General features: G+C 42.2%; 1 protein-coding gene across 1 annotated transcript in view; it reads left to right on the top strand.

Annotated features, from left to right (window-relative positions):
- arhgap44a (Rho GTPase activating protein 44a) overlaps window positions 1–17025 on the top strand; it is a 48694-nt gene that overhangs the window by 21810 nt on the left and 9859 nt on the right. The window contains exons 3-17 of the mRNA XM_080776585.1: window positions 450–569; window positions 1079–1155; window positions 4303–4414; window positions 5066–5142; window positions 5875–5989; window positions 6808–6876; window positions 7080–7161; window positions 8286–8413; window positions 9332–9443; window positions 10148–10229; window positions 10407–10487; window positions 11822–11935; window positions 12341–12432; window positions 13700–13886; window positions 16820–17014. Of these exons, the coding sequence (XP_080632711.1) occupies window positions 450–569; window positions 1079–1155; window positions 4303–4414; window positions 5066–5142; window positions 5875–5989; window positions 6808–6876; window positions 7080–7161; window positions 8286–8413; window positions 9332–9443; window positions 10148–10229; window positions 10407–10487; window positions 11822–11935; window positions 12341–12432; window positions 13700–13886; window positions 16820–17014 (1643 nt within the window). The remainder of the gene's footprint in view (window positions 1–449; window positions 570–1078; window positions 1156–4302; window positions 4415–5065; window positions 5143–5874; window positions 5990–6807; window positions 6877–7079; window positions 7162–8285; window positions 8414–9331; window positions 9444–10147; window positions 10230–10406; window positions 10488–11821; window positions 11936–12340; window positions 12433–13699; window positions 13887–16819; window positions 17015–17025) is intronic.

Genomic DNA, 17025 nt, shown 5'->3' with positions numbered 1-17025 from the left:
TCTTAGTGATTGGGAAGCTGTGAGCTTGTCATCGTTCAGCCTGCTCTATTTCAAGAGGTGTAAATAATGTGATTAAAGGTGTGATGGCAGCAGATTTGTTTCTGATAGCTGTGCATTATGTTTTATGTTTATGTTTATTTATTTGATATGGACATAACAATTACATTGCTCAGAGATCTGAGAATCTTAATTTCCCTCAATGTCTAAAATCGACATTTGGCTGATATACAGAAAGAATACAAAAGACATATTATATTCCTTAATCAAATATTTATTTGACCATTTGAGATACAGGGCCGGGAAATGGCATCTTTTATGAGGAATAAAATTAAATAAAAAGTGCACTGTCTTGTTTGTCACATCACATGCAAAAGCAGAGACGTTTCTTTGGCTACCAAGGTGGGGGCAACTTTTTTTTTAACTGGCCCACGTGTGCGTTCCTCGGCCAGGTGGAGAAGCGTCTGGACCTGGTGAAGGCGGTCACCCACAGCACTCACAAGAAGCTGACCGCCTGCCTGCAAGGCCAGCAGGGAGCCGACGTGGAGAAGAGATCCGTCAAGTCACCCAACGTAAGTCGGCCATTTTTAATAGCACATTTAGACCTGGAACACCTATACGGTTGTTATGCCTCTCGAGCCAGGAACACCCCTGTGTCACATTAGCTGTTGCTATTATGTCGTTGCTGTCTGGCAGAAACCTCTTTTCTCCATATTTAAAATCTATTAATTAATACAATTAACGCTCATACTGCAGCGTCACACAAAAGCATTAAAGTAGCAGATCCACTAGCTCGAAACACCTTGCCAAGCTTTGTTTGGGTGTTATTGTTGTTAAATAAATATCCTACGTTCTTTTTGGCTCCTGAAACAAACCGCATCCACCGGGAGATTCATAATATTATTATGAGGTGTGTTGTATGACCAATTAAGCCCTATATTGGATTTAGAAAATAACACAAATCTTGAAAATCGTGAAATATTTTCACACAAAATAGACACGCTAGGGTTAAAGTGATTAATGAGACATATAAATCAATGTGACACAATAACAATGCTATGCCATTTCTCTCTGCTATCAGAAAAAGCTACCACTCACCACCCTGGCACAATGTATGGTAGAGGGGGCAGCAGTATTAGGAGACGACTCTCTACTTGGGTAAGACAAATATTTATATATATATATACAATGATGTGCACACACCCTTGAGCTTACACTTAAACCTCATTTATACTTGTCAAAAATTGTTGATTTTCAGTTATTTTTGGCGGGCGACACAAAGTGTAAATTAGGCTTTACACCGGCTGTCACACGCATATTCACACAAACACTTGTAGGTGTGCGCACGGCCGCACGCACACACACGCGCACACACGCACTCACGCATGCACGCACACGCACGCACACAGATGCATTGTTAATTATTGAGTCAGTGAAATCTGTGTCTGTTCTCACTGCATTTAAATTCTGTCAGATTGGCTAATGCTGGGTGATTTTAGTAGCTGCTGAATTTGATCAATTGCTGTGATGATATTGTTGTGTTGACTTTGTGATTGATTGTGAGGATGTTGACATTATCATTGGCTGTGATGATTGGCGTGAAAGGCAGAGGAAGAAATGACATCCTTTTCACATCTTTCACATTTTCTCCTACATTGTTTTTGTCCAAACATCACACAAATTGGTACACATTACTAGGTATGTCTATAGTCATGTGATCAAGACGGATCTGTCCGATTGTTTATAGCCCATCCTGATAAGATTGGCATCCATATCAGTGATGAACTATGTACATTAGAAAAGGAGGCACTGGAGCAACTCAGACAGTTTAAGCCCTTAGTTTATTATCAGGACGCAACTAAAAAAGCGACAACATTTCGATGTTTCAGTTACATCTTCGTCAGGTCATGAACTAGAACTATGTACATTATCAGTCCCATCATCATGAAACTAACCTAAGCACTCCAACTACGCCACTAAAGAACTTCCACCCAAAAATAATTCTGACTGGAACACTAGAACAAGCCACTTCACATTAATAACAATACAATTAACAGTAACTCAAACACAACACTATATTGTACACTCCACAAATCAGCATAATGTGCAATAACTTCATCAACATTAATCCCTCAACTTTTACAGATTCCACTCACCTCTATAATGAATGAATTCGGAAATGAATTCGGAACACAATATCTGGCAGAGACCTGTGCACTTAGTTGACATTGTCATTGGCTGTGATGGTGGTGTTGGTGCCTGTGAATCGATGTCATGATGCTGTTAACTCTGTACTGTATATGCCATATAGGCATCAGAGTTCATCACTTTCAACCCGGTCTGTCTGTGAGTCCATGCTTGTCCATACTTGCGTGCGTGCGTGCGTGCGTGTGTGCATGTGTGTGGGGGGGTGTCCGGGACTCCGGGGCTAATCTTGCAAACTATTTCTACTGGCAACGTGCAAATTTCTTTTGCACGTTGCCAGTAGGCAAAGGAACTCAATTCCCCAATTTTCCAAATCCATTAATGACAACTATGTTATGTTTGTGAATTTAGCGTCAGACCCACCATTCTTCCAGGCTATGGAATATGAGTCTGCCACGCCGCAACGGTATGGAGTGAGAGTAACTAATCAGGCACAAGCTGTCCATCTGCGTATTTTCACCATGCCAATTATCTCCTCCCTTCGGCAGAAGCCGTGTAACTATTGCCTACTAGTTGATTATCCGTGCATGTAAAAATATATTTTCCAGTTTATCTCTTACTTATACCAACATTGTTGTGGTGTAACAGTGCTGGCAAAGCCACAGGAGAGTAGCGCTGTGCACATACAATGCACGTGCACACAACTCTTATGATTGGATGTGATAATGTTGCCGACTTTGTGATTGTACAGTATGTGTGCAGGCTTTGTGATTGGGTGTCATGTTGTTGCTGACTTTGATTGGATGGGATGATGACGTTGTTTACTGTACTTTGTAAAAGAGGAGAGATCCAGTGATGCAGATACGCATGCGTTTTGCGTTCCTAGATGCAGAATATTGATAATGGATGCAATGGTTGCATGGTCTGTTGCGACGCATGGTCGCATCAGACCCACGGACTACTGCGGACCCCCACACGGACCTCCGTGAGGACCCTCGCTGTACCCGTGGACCCCCTCACGGACTACCGCGGACCTCTGCGCGCCAAAAAGTGTTTTTCCGAGCTTGTAGATCTGCGCATTTTGGCTTTTTGACCTGTGCATAAATGCACCATACAGGCATACACTTTATTTAGCTCACTGACTGAGTCTAACACAAAGTATTCAATTTACTTATTTAATTTTACTTTATTTATTTTGGTGCTATTTAATTTACTTTATATACCGTACTGTTTTCATATACTGCACTGTTGTTTCTTGTTTGCATAATTCTTTGCAAATGTTAAAGTTGCCTGATTTTGAATTGTGTTTATTTCTTTCACATACATTTTCTACATGAATAATAGCCATATTATAACCATAAAGATGGAATGGCAGTTAAATGCTGCAATTTATATGACTCCTAATGTCGTTGAAGTGGGACTCATAAAATGTGCCTGAGACCCATCTAAAAGACCACCCCTGGGTCCCGGGACCCGATTACATTGAAAACCTATACATCACTGGAGATCCGAACATTCAAAAGATAACGGAGGAGAGGGGGTAAAATCAATGTACTTCATCATGTTTACAAAAGCTTTTAAAGGACTTTAAAAACATGTTTCAACCAGCAACTGGTCTTTATCAGGGCTATTATCAGCTTTTAAAACATTTTGTAAAAATTATTAAAGAACCTTGATTTTACACTCTCTTCTCCGTTATTTTTTGAGTGCTCAGATGTGGTTCCGTTGATCCTAGAAGCAAGTAAGCAACAATGTACCTGTATGTTTTTAACTCAACGTTCATCTCCATCGAGCTTGTATTGAATGTGATGATTTTGCTGACTTTGCCATTAGATGTGAGAAGGATATTGACTTTGTGATCGGATGTCATGTTGTTGCTGACTTTGTGATTAGACGTGAGAAGTAGGGCATTAAACAATGTGATTTTTGCAAGTTGAGTTGCTGCAGTTGGAAAAGGAAAGAATCACTTCTGTCCGTGACAATAACCAATCCTACTGTTTGAATTCTGTACACACGCACACATAGAGCAACATTAAAGGTATATTCTGTGATTTCACTTAAATCACTTCTTTTTAATGCCCTAGTGAGGAGCGATATTGACTGTGTGATTGGATGTGAAAAGGAGCGATATTGACTGTGTGATTGGATGTGGCCAAACAGGAAGATGCTGAGGATGTGTGGGGAGACAGAGGAGAGACTGGCTCAGGAGCTGGTCCAGTTCGAGTACCAGATGGAGACAGACGTGGTGGAGCCTCTCTATGTGCTCGCCGAGGTGAGCCACACAAACCACTACAGGAGCAACATGTACTGTATGTCAACAGCCCCATCTCACCCAATAACACGGATTGTCAATTCCGTCCATACACGACTAGAAAACCCCCAAATCTATAGATATTACACTACTACTGTTTTGACCGCGACAAAGGCGCTTTCACTAGTAGTGTACGTATACGGAATGGACAATATGTGTTATTTCACTATGTTTGGGTGAGATTCTTTATGATTCTGTACTGTTGGATTAAAACTGGGGCAGGGTTGAGTCGGCTCAATCGAACTTGGCAATATTCGTCACGGCAACTCGCTCGCTATAGCTCGCTCGGTGGTGGCTCTCGTGGCTCAAGTTCGCTTGAGACGGCGCCCCTCCATCGCGATCTGTGGGGAGGATTTCAGTGTAATATGTAGGGATTTGGGGGTTTTGTAGTAGTGTATGTACGGAATTGCCAATCTGTGTTATTTCATTGTGTTTGGGTGAGACCGAGTTGATGTCACCTAACAGCTTTGTCCTTAATGTGACTGCAGAAGATTGAATTACAGAGCAAATCTGTCTATTTTAGCAGAAATAAAATGGGTGGATATTGTGTGAGAGGTAATTCTGTTGCGGATTAATTATTGGACTTTGTGTTTAATTTCCCGTGTCGTGTAGGTGGACATTCCCAACATCCAGAAACAGAGGAAACACTTAGCTAAGCTTGTATTGGACATGGACTCATCTCGCACAAGGTGAAGCGCACTCATCCGTCTCGTCATTTGTTCATTCATTTAAAGTTTAATGTGTGGCGCCGAACGGGCCAGCCATCTAGAACAGGGTCTGTCTGTATCAATGCATGTGTCTCTGTCTGTCGCCACAGCAGTATAGACCCGTCACAGCACGGCTCATGGTGCCATGTGCACCAGGAGAAGTACAAGTACTCAAGTGTTTTACTTGAGTAAAAGTGTCAATGCCACCATGTAGAAATACTCTGTTACAAGTAAAGGCCTGATATTCAAAATTGTAAATTGATGGCACATGCTGTGCAATTGAAAAGGCACTCAGACAGTTAGCTAAATTATTCATCGGTTATCTGGCTAAATGGCTTAATTGAATCCCCCTACATTACACACTACATAGCATACATCTTAAAATATCAAGTGAAAACATTTCCTCAGTCGTACTGTAGTGGGACAATTGTTTTCTACATGTCTACAGTACATTGGGGCGCAGTGATATTTCTTTTATTTTTGTCGCATTCCTAAACCAATAATTTGATGACCAGCAGTGGTTCCCTATGGAGACACAAAGAGTCTAAAAAACACAGACGCGGGCACACTTATTTATTATTTCATTTCTTCCATTTTTCCCCTGGCACCTGCGCAACACTGCCCCCTAGTTTGGCTTGGATTGTGTTGTTAATGAATGTGTGGACTTATCGATGCCTTATTTCCTTCTTTTTTTCATTCATGCCATGCTTGCAGATATCAACAGTCATCAAAGTCATCCAGTCACCCGAGCACTCAGCCGCCCGGTGCCAAAGCTGAGTCCCTCCGAGAGGAGATGGAGGAAGCAGCCAATCGAATGGAGATCTGCAGGGTGAGTCTCCTATCCTATCCTATCGGAGCTGTGTACACTAATACACATACACTACATACAGACATGCAGTGTTGGAAAAAGTACTCGCAGGTTTTACGCACAAAAGTACAAGTTTTAATGCCGCGACTTTCAAATACTCTGTTACTCTGTAAAAGTCCAGTATTCAAAATGTGCTTGAGTAAAAGTACAAAGGAATTGCCATCAAACTATACTCAAAGGACGAAAAGTAAAAGTACTCATCATTACGCAGAATGTCCCATTTCACAAGTTGTATAGAAAAATGCATAGAAATCTTTTGGAAGAAATCTACAAGCGTACACAAGGTGCTGAAGTGGTTAATGTATGTTTTGTAATAATAATCTAAATCTACAAAGTAACTAGTAACTACTAAAACTAAGTTTTCAAATAAATGCAGTGGAGTAAAAGTACAACTCTGAGACGTACAGTAGTAGAGTAGAAGTAAAAGTATCAAAAATTGGAAATACCCCAGTAAAGTAAAACAATACCTCAACATGTTTCTCAAGTACAGTAATTGAGTACATGTACTTAGTTACTTTCCACCACTGCCAATATGTCCCTCCTCAATTCCTCTGCTCAGCATGATTTAGAACCTTCCCTTGGTAACAGACTTAATGGGATCACAACGTCACAATCATATCAGATATCTGGGACATCAATGAGATAAATGTGTGAGTAACGTCTTAGCAGGTCACTCACCGTGTGTCTGTGTGTGTGCGTGCGTGCGTGCGTGCGTGCGTGCGTGCGTGCGTGCGTGCGTGCGTGCGTGCGTGCGCTCTGCTTTCTTCCCCACTCCCCAGGATCAGTTGTCGGCGGATATGTACAATTTTGTGGCCAAAGAAATAGACTATGCAAACTACTTTCAGACGGTGAATATTGTGTTAGGTTTTCTTCTTATACCTTTAATCTCTTCTTGCGCATCAATATTGCTACAATTAATCTGTATTAAAATGACACTTGTTGTGTCCCCCTTAATCTTAAATATGTAACTGCACGTAATATATATGTTCGATTTTGTTGCTGTAAAGGATTGTGTTATATTGTTTACAAGTATAATTTCTTCCTTCTGCAGTTGATAGAAATACAGGCAGAGTATCACCGGAAGTCATTAGAGATTCTTCAGGATATCCTGCCCCAGATCAAAGCCCACCAAGGTGAGCCGTACATCATAAGGCAGTTGATTGTGACCGTAGGTCGCATTTACTATGAAAACCTGCATATCCGTGTGTTAGTCAAGCCTCCCTATATTATACGCCTCGTGACATCACACCTCCATATACGGTCACGCCTCGTGACATCATGCCTATTGCCTCCATATATGGTAACGCCTCGTGACATCACGCCTTCATATACGGTATGGTCATGCCTCGTGACATCACGCCTCGTGACATCATGCCTCGTGACACGTCATGACACCATATATGGCCATCTCCATATACGAATGTATGAAGATCACGACACTGACCTTATCTAACCCTGGATAACCATACATGGAGAATACTGGATCATCACCTAGATCTGCATATATGGAGCCGACCTCTTCTGACATTCCATATGTTGATCCCTCCCCACCCGTCCTTCCTGTTCAAACCCTGTACACTCATGAAACGCTCCATATATGACCAGTACAGAATTTATTCCATATTTATTCCAAATGCAATTCATTATTATTATTGCGAATGCAGTGAGCACTTACTATGAGACCTAGCAGATCATGTCTGTCTGTCTGTCTGTCTGTCTGTCTGTCTGTCTGTCTGTCTGTCTGTCTGTCTGTCTGTCTGTCTGTCTGTCTGTCTGTCTGTCTGTCTGTGTGTGTGTCCCCCCTTTGTGCCCATATATGGAGCTGAGTGATTTGTTTGTGATTGATGCAACACACTCCATATTTGGACGTATAGCTGCTTTGGGGACTCCTTATATGGTTATGGCTAAACTTAACTTAAAAATTAATCTTAAAAAAAACCAAATATGTACGAGCTGCGTTCGCTTCCCGCGTTTGCGCGTCTTACTGGTTATTATTGAATCACTGCTCTCCATCCACACTCTCCTATCTAACGTCAGGGTATTCTTGAGCTCTACAGTGTTGTTAGCTAAGCCGTCGTGCCGCAGTGCTTCCACAAAGGTGGTGTGCTCTTTGCCTTTCCTGGCTTTGCCCTGGTGGGGCATAGTGTCAGTTTAAAGACACAGCATAAGGACTAGCATATTATAGGCTATACTGTCATTGCATGACAGTGTTGCTGCTCTGTTTCTGAAATAACAGCCAGTGTGTGTTGTGTTGCAGAGGCGTGGGTGGAGAAGCCGTCCTATGGCAAGTCTCTGGAGGACCACCTGAACATCAGTGGGAGAGAGATCGCCTTCCCCATCGAGGCCTGTGTCACCATGCTGCTGGAGTGTGGCATGCAGGAGGAGGTACAGGACACACCGCAACATCCTCAGTGTTAGTTTAACTCTGAGAGTGTACAAAGTAGAGCCCTGCGCGGGAGTGTTTAATCCCATTCCCGCCCGCTCTTGTTCAATTTCTGACCACTCCCACGCCTGTCCACCGCTCCTGCCCGCAACAAAAAACTGTCATCGCGAGACATGGCCAAAGCATTGCTGGGGGTCCCCAGCCAGAAATGCTGAGAACCCCTGCTTGGCCTGCTATACACAATGAAACCATGTGAGCAGACAAGGATCTACACAGTATGTAATTAGGTCATTTGTCATATTTGCCCTGTGCAACTTCAAAGCCTAAAAGCCAAACAGAAATGACATTTTTATACGCACTTTGCAGCGTTCAGCGACAACACAATTAAATTGTTAATTGCAATTATTTGTGTGACAAATGACAATTAATCTTCATGCTTAAAATGTCATAATGGTAATCCCGGGCCGCCGGTGTGCACAGTGATCCCGGTGACCTTTGCTGCGTGTCACTCCCCATCACTCTTCCTATTTCCTATATACCGTTCTATCAATAAAGGCATAAAAAATAAGACTTATTCATCCTGGTCTCTATACTGACTCCCCCTGGCCAGTTTGGGCGCCTGATGGAGGTGAAAGGAACTGGTTGGAATATCGTGTTCCTTCCACGCGCTACGTCCAACCGGGGAAACTTCCACCCCTGTCATGTGAAAAGAAGCAGCTTAGTCTCCTCATGCATAGGAGGAATGCATGAGCATGAGGTCAGTCCGTTCCTCTCCCCGGGTTGGCAGTAGAAGTGTAGCGCCCTGGGTGAAGAAATGGGTTGCAAAATTGTGGGATAAGAATTATTTAAAAGAAGATACAAATCAATAAATAAATAAATGTCATAATGGTGACAGCCCTGTGTATGTGTTTGGTGTGCAGGGACTGTTCAGGGTGGCTCCCTCTGCCTCCAAGCTGAAGAAGCTGAAAGCCTCTCTGGACTGTGGAGTCATGGATGTTCAGGAGTACTCTGCCGACCCGCACGCCATCGCAGGTTAACCGCACACACACACACACACACACACACACACACACACACACACACACACACACACACACAAACGCATCGCTCACAGCCCGTCACCATGCCGACGACCCTCCGAGGTCACACGTTGTAGCGTAACATTGTACAGTAGTATTCTTCACATCTGCAGGGAACCTATTCCGTTCTGTGGAAATCCCTTCTACTGCAAGTGGACTTACAAGTCTGTGCTAAAGTTAAAATAATAATATTGACAGAATGGAATCTGAATGAGTTAATCCCGCTGCATCCTAATCCAATGTTTCGAATTATTTTGACTAGCGTAACATTTGCGACACAGTCTGTCTGTTTTGCTGCTCTTGATATGTGGTTTCCTAAAAGCTCTCTCTCTCTGCGTTCTAGCGCTTTAGTGAAGCAGCAATGTGTGTAGAGTAATGTGAATCTGTCAGATGCATTGGCTGCTTGTGTAGGATGGGGTTGGATGTGGGGGCAGGGCCATAATCATTCTTCTGACGAGAGAAAAAACACATCTCCCCTAAGGTCTAATGAGATTCTACCCTCTTTCTCTCTCTCTCGCTTTCGCTCTCTTACCCTCTGTCTCTGTCTCTCTTTTCTCTCTCTCCCTCTCCCTCTCCCTCTCCCTCTCCCTCTCCCTCTCCCTCTCCCAATCCCTCTCCCTCTCTCTCGCACTCCATCCGTGCTCTTCTTATCCTCAGGCGCTCTGAAATCGTACCTCCGTGAGCTCCCTGAGCCACTGATGACCACTGAACTTTACGACGAGTGGATTCAGGCGTCCAAGTGCGTAGAGCTGTTTCCCTAATGAACTGCATGAGCACAGACAGTATTTTAGATTACACCCTTAGGTGCCATGGTAAAATAAATAAATATATAAATTGGGGGGAAAAACACAGAAAGTAGTCAAAATTCAAACATTCTCACACGAAATACGTCGTAATTTTCTTTCATCATCATCAGCGTTCCCGATATGGACCAGAGACTTCAAGCTTTACTGACAGCATGTGAAAAACTCCCTACCGACAACTTAAACAATTTCAGGTCAGTCACTCATAACACCTATAATCTCTGTTTCCTACTGTATATACAGTAATCTAACCCATTGTACAGTCCATTACGGCTGCAACTATTCATTATATTCTTAGCGATTGTTCTTTCAATTGCTTTTTAGATTAATCAAAAACTCTTGAAGCTTGTTATTTTATATATCAATGAATCAGTGTGAATTGATTGATCATCACTATAGGACACGGTGTGACCTGCTTGGCACTAGAGCACTTTAGAGAGAATGATTTTATTTATATCACTTGTTTTAACTGAAAAAAATAGGCATTCCATGCAAAAATAAGTTCTACAAGCTCACAATAGTCTTCCATCATCACAACTCATACAGGCAACAAGTAAATCTGATTTTAAAAATAAATACAATAAATATCTCATGGAATCTGCTTTTGATTACGGCTAACACATTCTGCACACCGTGTTTCTTGGTCTATGCATTTGTAAACCTGATTGTTGAGGCATTGAGATGTTACATTTATGCAATGATTTGCTACACCATATAATCGAGATTGATATATATTTTTTAACATTTGGTTGTATTTTATGTTTTTAACTGTTGTCTTAAACTGTAATATAGGAAACCAAGTCTTATGTAATGTTATGTAATGTAATTTATTCATGTGTGGACCCCAAGAAGAGTAGCTGTAGCTAATGAACAATGGATCGCAACTTAATGCGTTGTGAACGGTGTAGATGGAGATTTGGTAGAGGACCCAGTAGGGACCCCTGGGAGACCCGGATCAACAGAGTATATATGGTTTAAGTGCTTACCAGGGAGCCTGAGGCATCTTCGCCACATATGAATGGCTTGTAATCTCACAGTCTGGAACAGAATAGTCCTGTGGGGAATAAAAATGTTTGTCTGACGTGTGTGTGTGTACAGTAACTTATATCAATGGACTACTTATCACCATCACGTGCAGTAGTAGCTATCTCTCCAGACACCGCATGAAAGAAATGCCTGTTCTAAGGAACCCCCTTTTCGTCGCTGGAATTCTAAAGCGTTCATCATAAGAGACAGTCAGAGATAGAAGAATTGGGTGAAGTCGATAGCTTATTTATATTGAAAGTGGATGTTTACACATGACATAAGCGCTCGCTGATGCGTGTGATATCTGTCAGTGTGTGTGTGTGTCTTGGACCTCCTATCTGGGCTAAAACCTCTTCTGGCAGCATGCGTTGAAATATTGATAACCATCACCGAGTCCTCCTGCCGGGCGAGGCGGTGGATGTGTGTGGCTGAGGGGAATAGATTATAGTGCTCTCTGGCTATGTAGCTTGATAGGCTCTCTTTCATTTGGCTCCTTCTTCAGATACCTAATCAAATTCCTGGCCAAGCTGACCGAGTACCAAGACTCCAACAAGATGACTCCGGGCAACATGGCTATTGTCCTCGGCCCAAACCTGCTGTGGACGCACTCTGAACTGTACGTCTTTTGATCCTCGTCTGTCACGTCAATTTGATTCACGCGCGTGTGAAATTAAAATTACTGTTCTGACTCTGTTCATATACTAAATATATGATACTAGGGATATGCTCCAAATCCGTTTCCGATCATTTGATTTTGAGCATCTGCCGTGACCGATTTTTCCCAATCCGATTTTTTTTTTTTTATAGATCACGTTTATGCCATTTATAGTACAATATCCAAAATCACAGACAATATCCAGTCTAATATTATGATATGGATATAATATATAGGGATGTCCCAATCACGCTCCCGGGCCAATTCCGATCATTTGATGACTGGAATGACGTGATCCGCCCCGATTTCCGTGTGATCGGATCGGGACAACCTAATGGTAACTGTTGTTGTTGATGTTGTTTTCAGGAACATGACAGAGATGATGACCACCGTGTCGCTGCAGATTGTTGGCATCATTGAGCCCATCATCCAGCATGCTGATTGGTTCTTCCCTGGTGGTGAGGGTGACACATACTAACGTGTGACACTTACTGCATGTGGTGTTATCGAAAAAAGGGCTCCGTTAAGACCTCCATATAATTATGGTCCATGCCTGTGTGAAAAGTGGGAGTGATTCGTGCAGTTAATGATGAGATAAAGCGCTGTCAGTGACATTCATTCATTCATTCAGACAGACATTCAGAGATTCGCTGAATTATTATAAGGATAAAATAATAATAAACTTTATTTGTATAGCACCTTTCATACATAAATGTAGCGCAAAGTGCTTCACAGGGCAAAAATAGAATACAATAAAACATATATAGTGTATGTATATATATTGTATACTGACACCATGGAGGAAATCCACACAACTCATTTGTAAAAGGAGATTCACATTTTGCTGCTTTTTTTCCCTGTGGCCCTTGGTGTATTGTTTTCTAAGTAATAGTAGCAATACCATAATGTAGAAATGTGTATTCATAGTTTGAAACATACAAAATTGTTAAATATACTTTTGAAATAATAATTTCTAATTCAAGATTCATCAGAGTCAGGGCCCACTTGAAAAGTGTTTGCGGGCCACCCATCTGACCGCTTGTCTTTTTGATTGATTGATTGAATACTTTATTAGTCATAAATATAAACAGCACAGAGACGTGTAGTAAAACAAATCCAGGAGTCTTGTCCAGTGGTCCTCCTATGTACGTGAGTGGTCAGATGAGTGGGTCGTGTGCATTTTAGAGAATGTTAATTTTCATGGATCAATGGAACATTATTTTTAGTTTTGCCAATTATTTGGGGCCCAGTTGCAATATATCCTCATGGCCCACCAGTGAGTTGGGAATGGCTGGTGTCGGGGGTCGTCAATGTGTCCATACACGGACAAAATGTGTCTGTGGCAAAGACATTTTTATACACCATTATAATATTCTTATTTTCATCACGAGACCCAATTATTGAATGTCTTGTTTGCAGGTTTTCTTCATAATATGTATGACAATTATTTACTACGACACTAGAGTCCAAATATTTACTAGTGGTAGGGCCAGTGGTAGGGCCAGCCCACCACTGGCAAGGACCCCTTAACTCTGAGAGTGGTGTTCCATTAGTATGCCATTGTACACCATTTGTACGCTCTAGCTAAGTCTTTAGAGCATGCCCTGGGCTACATCTGTGCAAATGTTGGTGCTTTAGACGAATTAGCGCAAAATTACACTTTTGTCTCCCTAAGCAGCTCTTCCACTACATGGCCATAAATAGTATCTGTGTTGGTTCCTTCAGAGATCGAGTTCAACCTGACAGGATGCTACGGCAGCCCCGTCCACACCAACCACAACTCCAACTACAGCTCCATGCCCTCGCCGGACATAGACCAATCCGAACGCAAGCTGCAGCAGCACGACCAGAGCCGACGCCCACTCAGCGTCGCCACTGACAACATGATGCTGGAGTTCTACAAGAAGGATGGGTAGGCGCCTACCCACAATCCTCTCTGTTCTTAACTTTCACTCCACTTCTCTCTCTCTCTCTCTCTCTCTGCCTCTCTCTCTGTCTTCCTTAGACAGAGCTTTGAGTTGACGATTAGGCTTCATGATCACAAATTGTACAGGGCAGATATACTGTATGACAAAAAACTTAAACATACAAAGAAATGAAATTACTGACACAAAAAACAAATGGCTGTGTGTGTGTGTGTGTGTGTGTGTGTGTGTGTGTGTGTTTGTGTGTGTGTGTGTGTGTGCGTGTGCGTGCAGGCGTGCGTGCATGTACAGTATGTGTGCATGTCTGTCTATATATATATATATATATACAGTATATTGAACTCTTCCCCTTTTGCATGGCCTCATTAAACATTCCATCACTTTGGTACAATATTGACATATTCTCTGATTTAAAGTCTGAAGCAAGGGGTTTCCCCACACAATGCTCACCTGTCAGTCATTCTCCACCGGCCAATTACGTTGCTTGTTATCAGGTTTCATCTTTGCGAGAGTCGGAGGCTTGGTCTCGTTGGTATAGACAAGGGCTGATTGAATTGCATCGTCACTATGGTAACCATGCTCCGTTGGTGGGCTGTTGGTTATCTCTTTTCTCTCTCTCTCTCTCTCTCTCTCTCTCTCTCTCTCTCTCTCTCTCTCTCTCTTCTTAGTAGTATTATTATTATCTCTCTCTTTTTTCTTTTCAGGAAATATTTCTCCGGTAGTTGTGTTGCTCATGCCCAATCCTCCCACACACATCACCTACACAGTAAAAGTCCTGAGTATTAACTTAACTCTGAGAGTGTACAAAATGTGCCGTTTGTACCCTCTCAGAGTTACGCATGGGTAAATCAACACTGTGGGTTTCACAAGTGTAGCTCGTGGTGCTTCACACCATGTCTGGCACGACACTGCAGCCTGCTGCCTGACTCATACACCACCAGCAGAAGGAAAAATCACCTGCAGAAACTGATACTAAAAGCAAAAAAACACACTAAAAATTACAAGAATGACCCCGTAACTATAGTGACAGCGTTGCTACTATATAGCATCCCGTATTAGAGTGATGTTTGACAACTCATCATTAGTTGTCATGTCATTTCATTTTTTTCTCCGCCCAGAGAGCAGCTGGCTGCTCCTGAGAGAGATGTGGAGTGTTTTTATATGCATAGTAGCGTATACTGAGAGACATGATGTGACAGGCAGTCTGTCGTCTCCAGGACTTCAGAGCCGTCGCTCTGTCTTTTGCATATCATCTATCGGCCGGAAAATGTCCAAAACCATTACTTTTCACAAAATGGAAAAATAGAACCTGTGTTCCAAATTTCCAATGGTTCCAATCTAGTTTTTATTTAAGTCACAGGCTCCAGTTAATACTTATCATTAGTTATAGTAAAATCCTAGGCTGTAGTTAATACTTATCATTAGTTAAGCTATAGTTAAAATCCAAAGACAGACCATGTTCAACCTGGCGTCTGTATTTTGTGCAAGTTATTATAGATAGATAGTACTGTAGATTGTTTAAGAAAAGCGAGAATTGCTGATCTACAAGTTAATAATGCATGGTGATGCGATGAGTCGTGAGCGTCTAGATACACAACACAGTATAAAAGAGTGCATTAATTTATTCATGAGAAAAGATTAAAAGATACAAGGTTTCTGCCAGACAGTGGCGGCGATGTCTAGAACAAAGCTTTACAGTAATTAGTACTAACAGGGATCTAATTGGTAGCTCAGTAAAAAAAGGCTGCTCATTTAGTGTGGCATGTTTTAACCTCTAGAGCGCCCACTCCTCTTCTCCCCGTCACCATGGGTGTCATCTCTCCATCAGGCACGTACACAAAGAAACACACACACACACACACACACACACCATTATTTTGTATTTTGTCTAGCATATATATATACAGTACAAGCTCATAGCAACACACTTGAAAATGTGTGCAAATCTTTTTTTTTCTTCTTTTTTTTTTAAGTGAAACTTTTTTCTGTAACTCAAATCTTTGCTTCTGGGTGTCCTTGGAACTACATATTTTGGGCGGTCTGCGTCAGAATACATATAATTTTGGTTGATCCTTGGACGTGAAAAATAAATTGAGTGTTTCTTTCCAGTGCAGTATGAAGGACATTATTCATACAGCCCCATGCAGTAGTTCATCCATGTCCATGCATGAGTGTTTATGTTTATAGTGTTGATGTTGCCAGTCCTTTCCGCATGCCGTCTGACCATCCTTTCATATCTTCCCTCTCTCTTCCCTACTAACGCAGCATTAGGAAGATACAAAGGTACCGTATCTACCACTTTTACATCTTCCTAGTTTCTTTCCCTCCCCCCCCCCCCCTCTCCCCCTCATTTGTACATATTGAAGTGTCACATGACTGAGTCTCATTTCTAGAGCCTGACCAATATATCGGATTGGAAGATATATCAGCCATTATTATTTTTTATTTACGATCGGTAAATCGGTTTCGCGGCTGATGTGTCCCGACTTTCTTTCCACTTTCAGTCTAGCACTGGCACTGTTTTGGGCATACAGTACAGTGTGTATTTTATATTTACTTGTTTGGTTGGTTGTTTGTTGTATAATTTTTGCATTGAAGTGTAATATACAGTTTTTAATTGTATATGACTGTGAAAAGGTTATTGTGTTTATCTTTATTCATCTCTTTGCTTATACATTAAATGTTCCCAAAAACTTGCTTGGTCTCTCAAACAGATTTCAAGCTTCTTCACTCAAATATTTTAAAAATATCAGTAAAAAGTAAACATTGGTAATAATAATCGTGGTCTAGGAATCTGGAACGGCACCGGAAACAAAATCAATCTGACATCGGTTGGGCTCTCTTCATTCCATCAATGCTTTGTAGTCAGTAGACCTACAACAGTACGTGACCCAGAAATGTCTTGTCTCTGTGTCTCCAGTATGGGCGTGCGAGTGATGGACACGTCCTGGGTGTCTCGCAAGGGTTCGTCCACTCTGGTGCGCAAGGCGTCGTCCACCCCTCCGGGCATGCAGGGCCCGGCGGGTTCTCCCGCCGACACACTCATCCCTGAGCAGCCCGGAGAGCTGGCCATCTCGCCGGCGGCTACACCTCCTCCCGGGGAGAGGGTTGTTGGGTAAGTCGCCA

Source organism: Protomyctophum bolini, assembly GCF_963924005.1.
Source record: "Protomyctophum bolini genome assembly, chromosome: 11".
Lineage (NCBI taxonomy): Eukaryota > Metazoa > Chordata > Actinopteri > Myctophiformes > Myctophidae > Protomyctophum > Protomyctophum bolini.
Note: the sequence above shows the minus strand (reverse complement) of the source record. Positions and strands in the feature narration are given on the sequence as shown.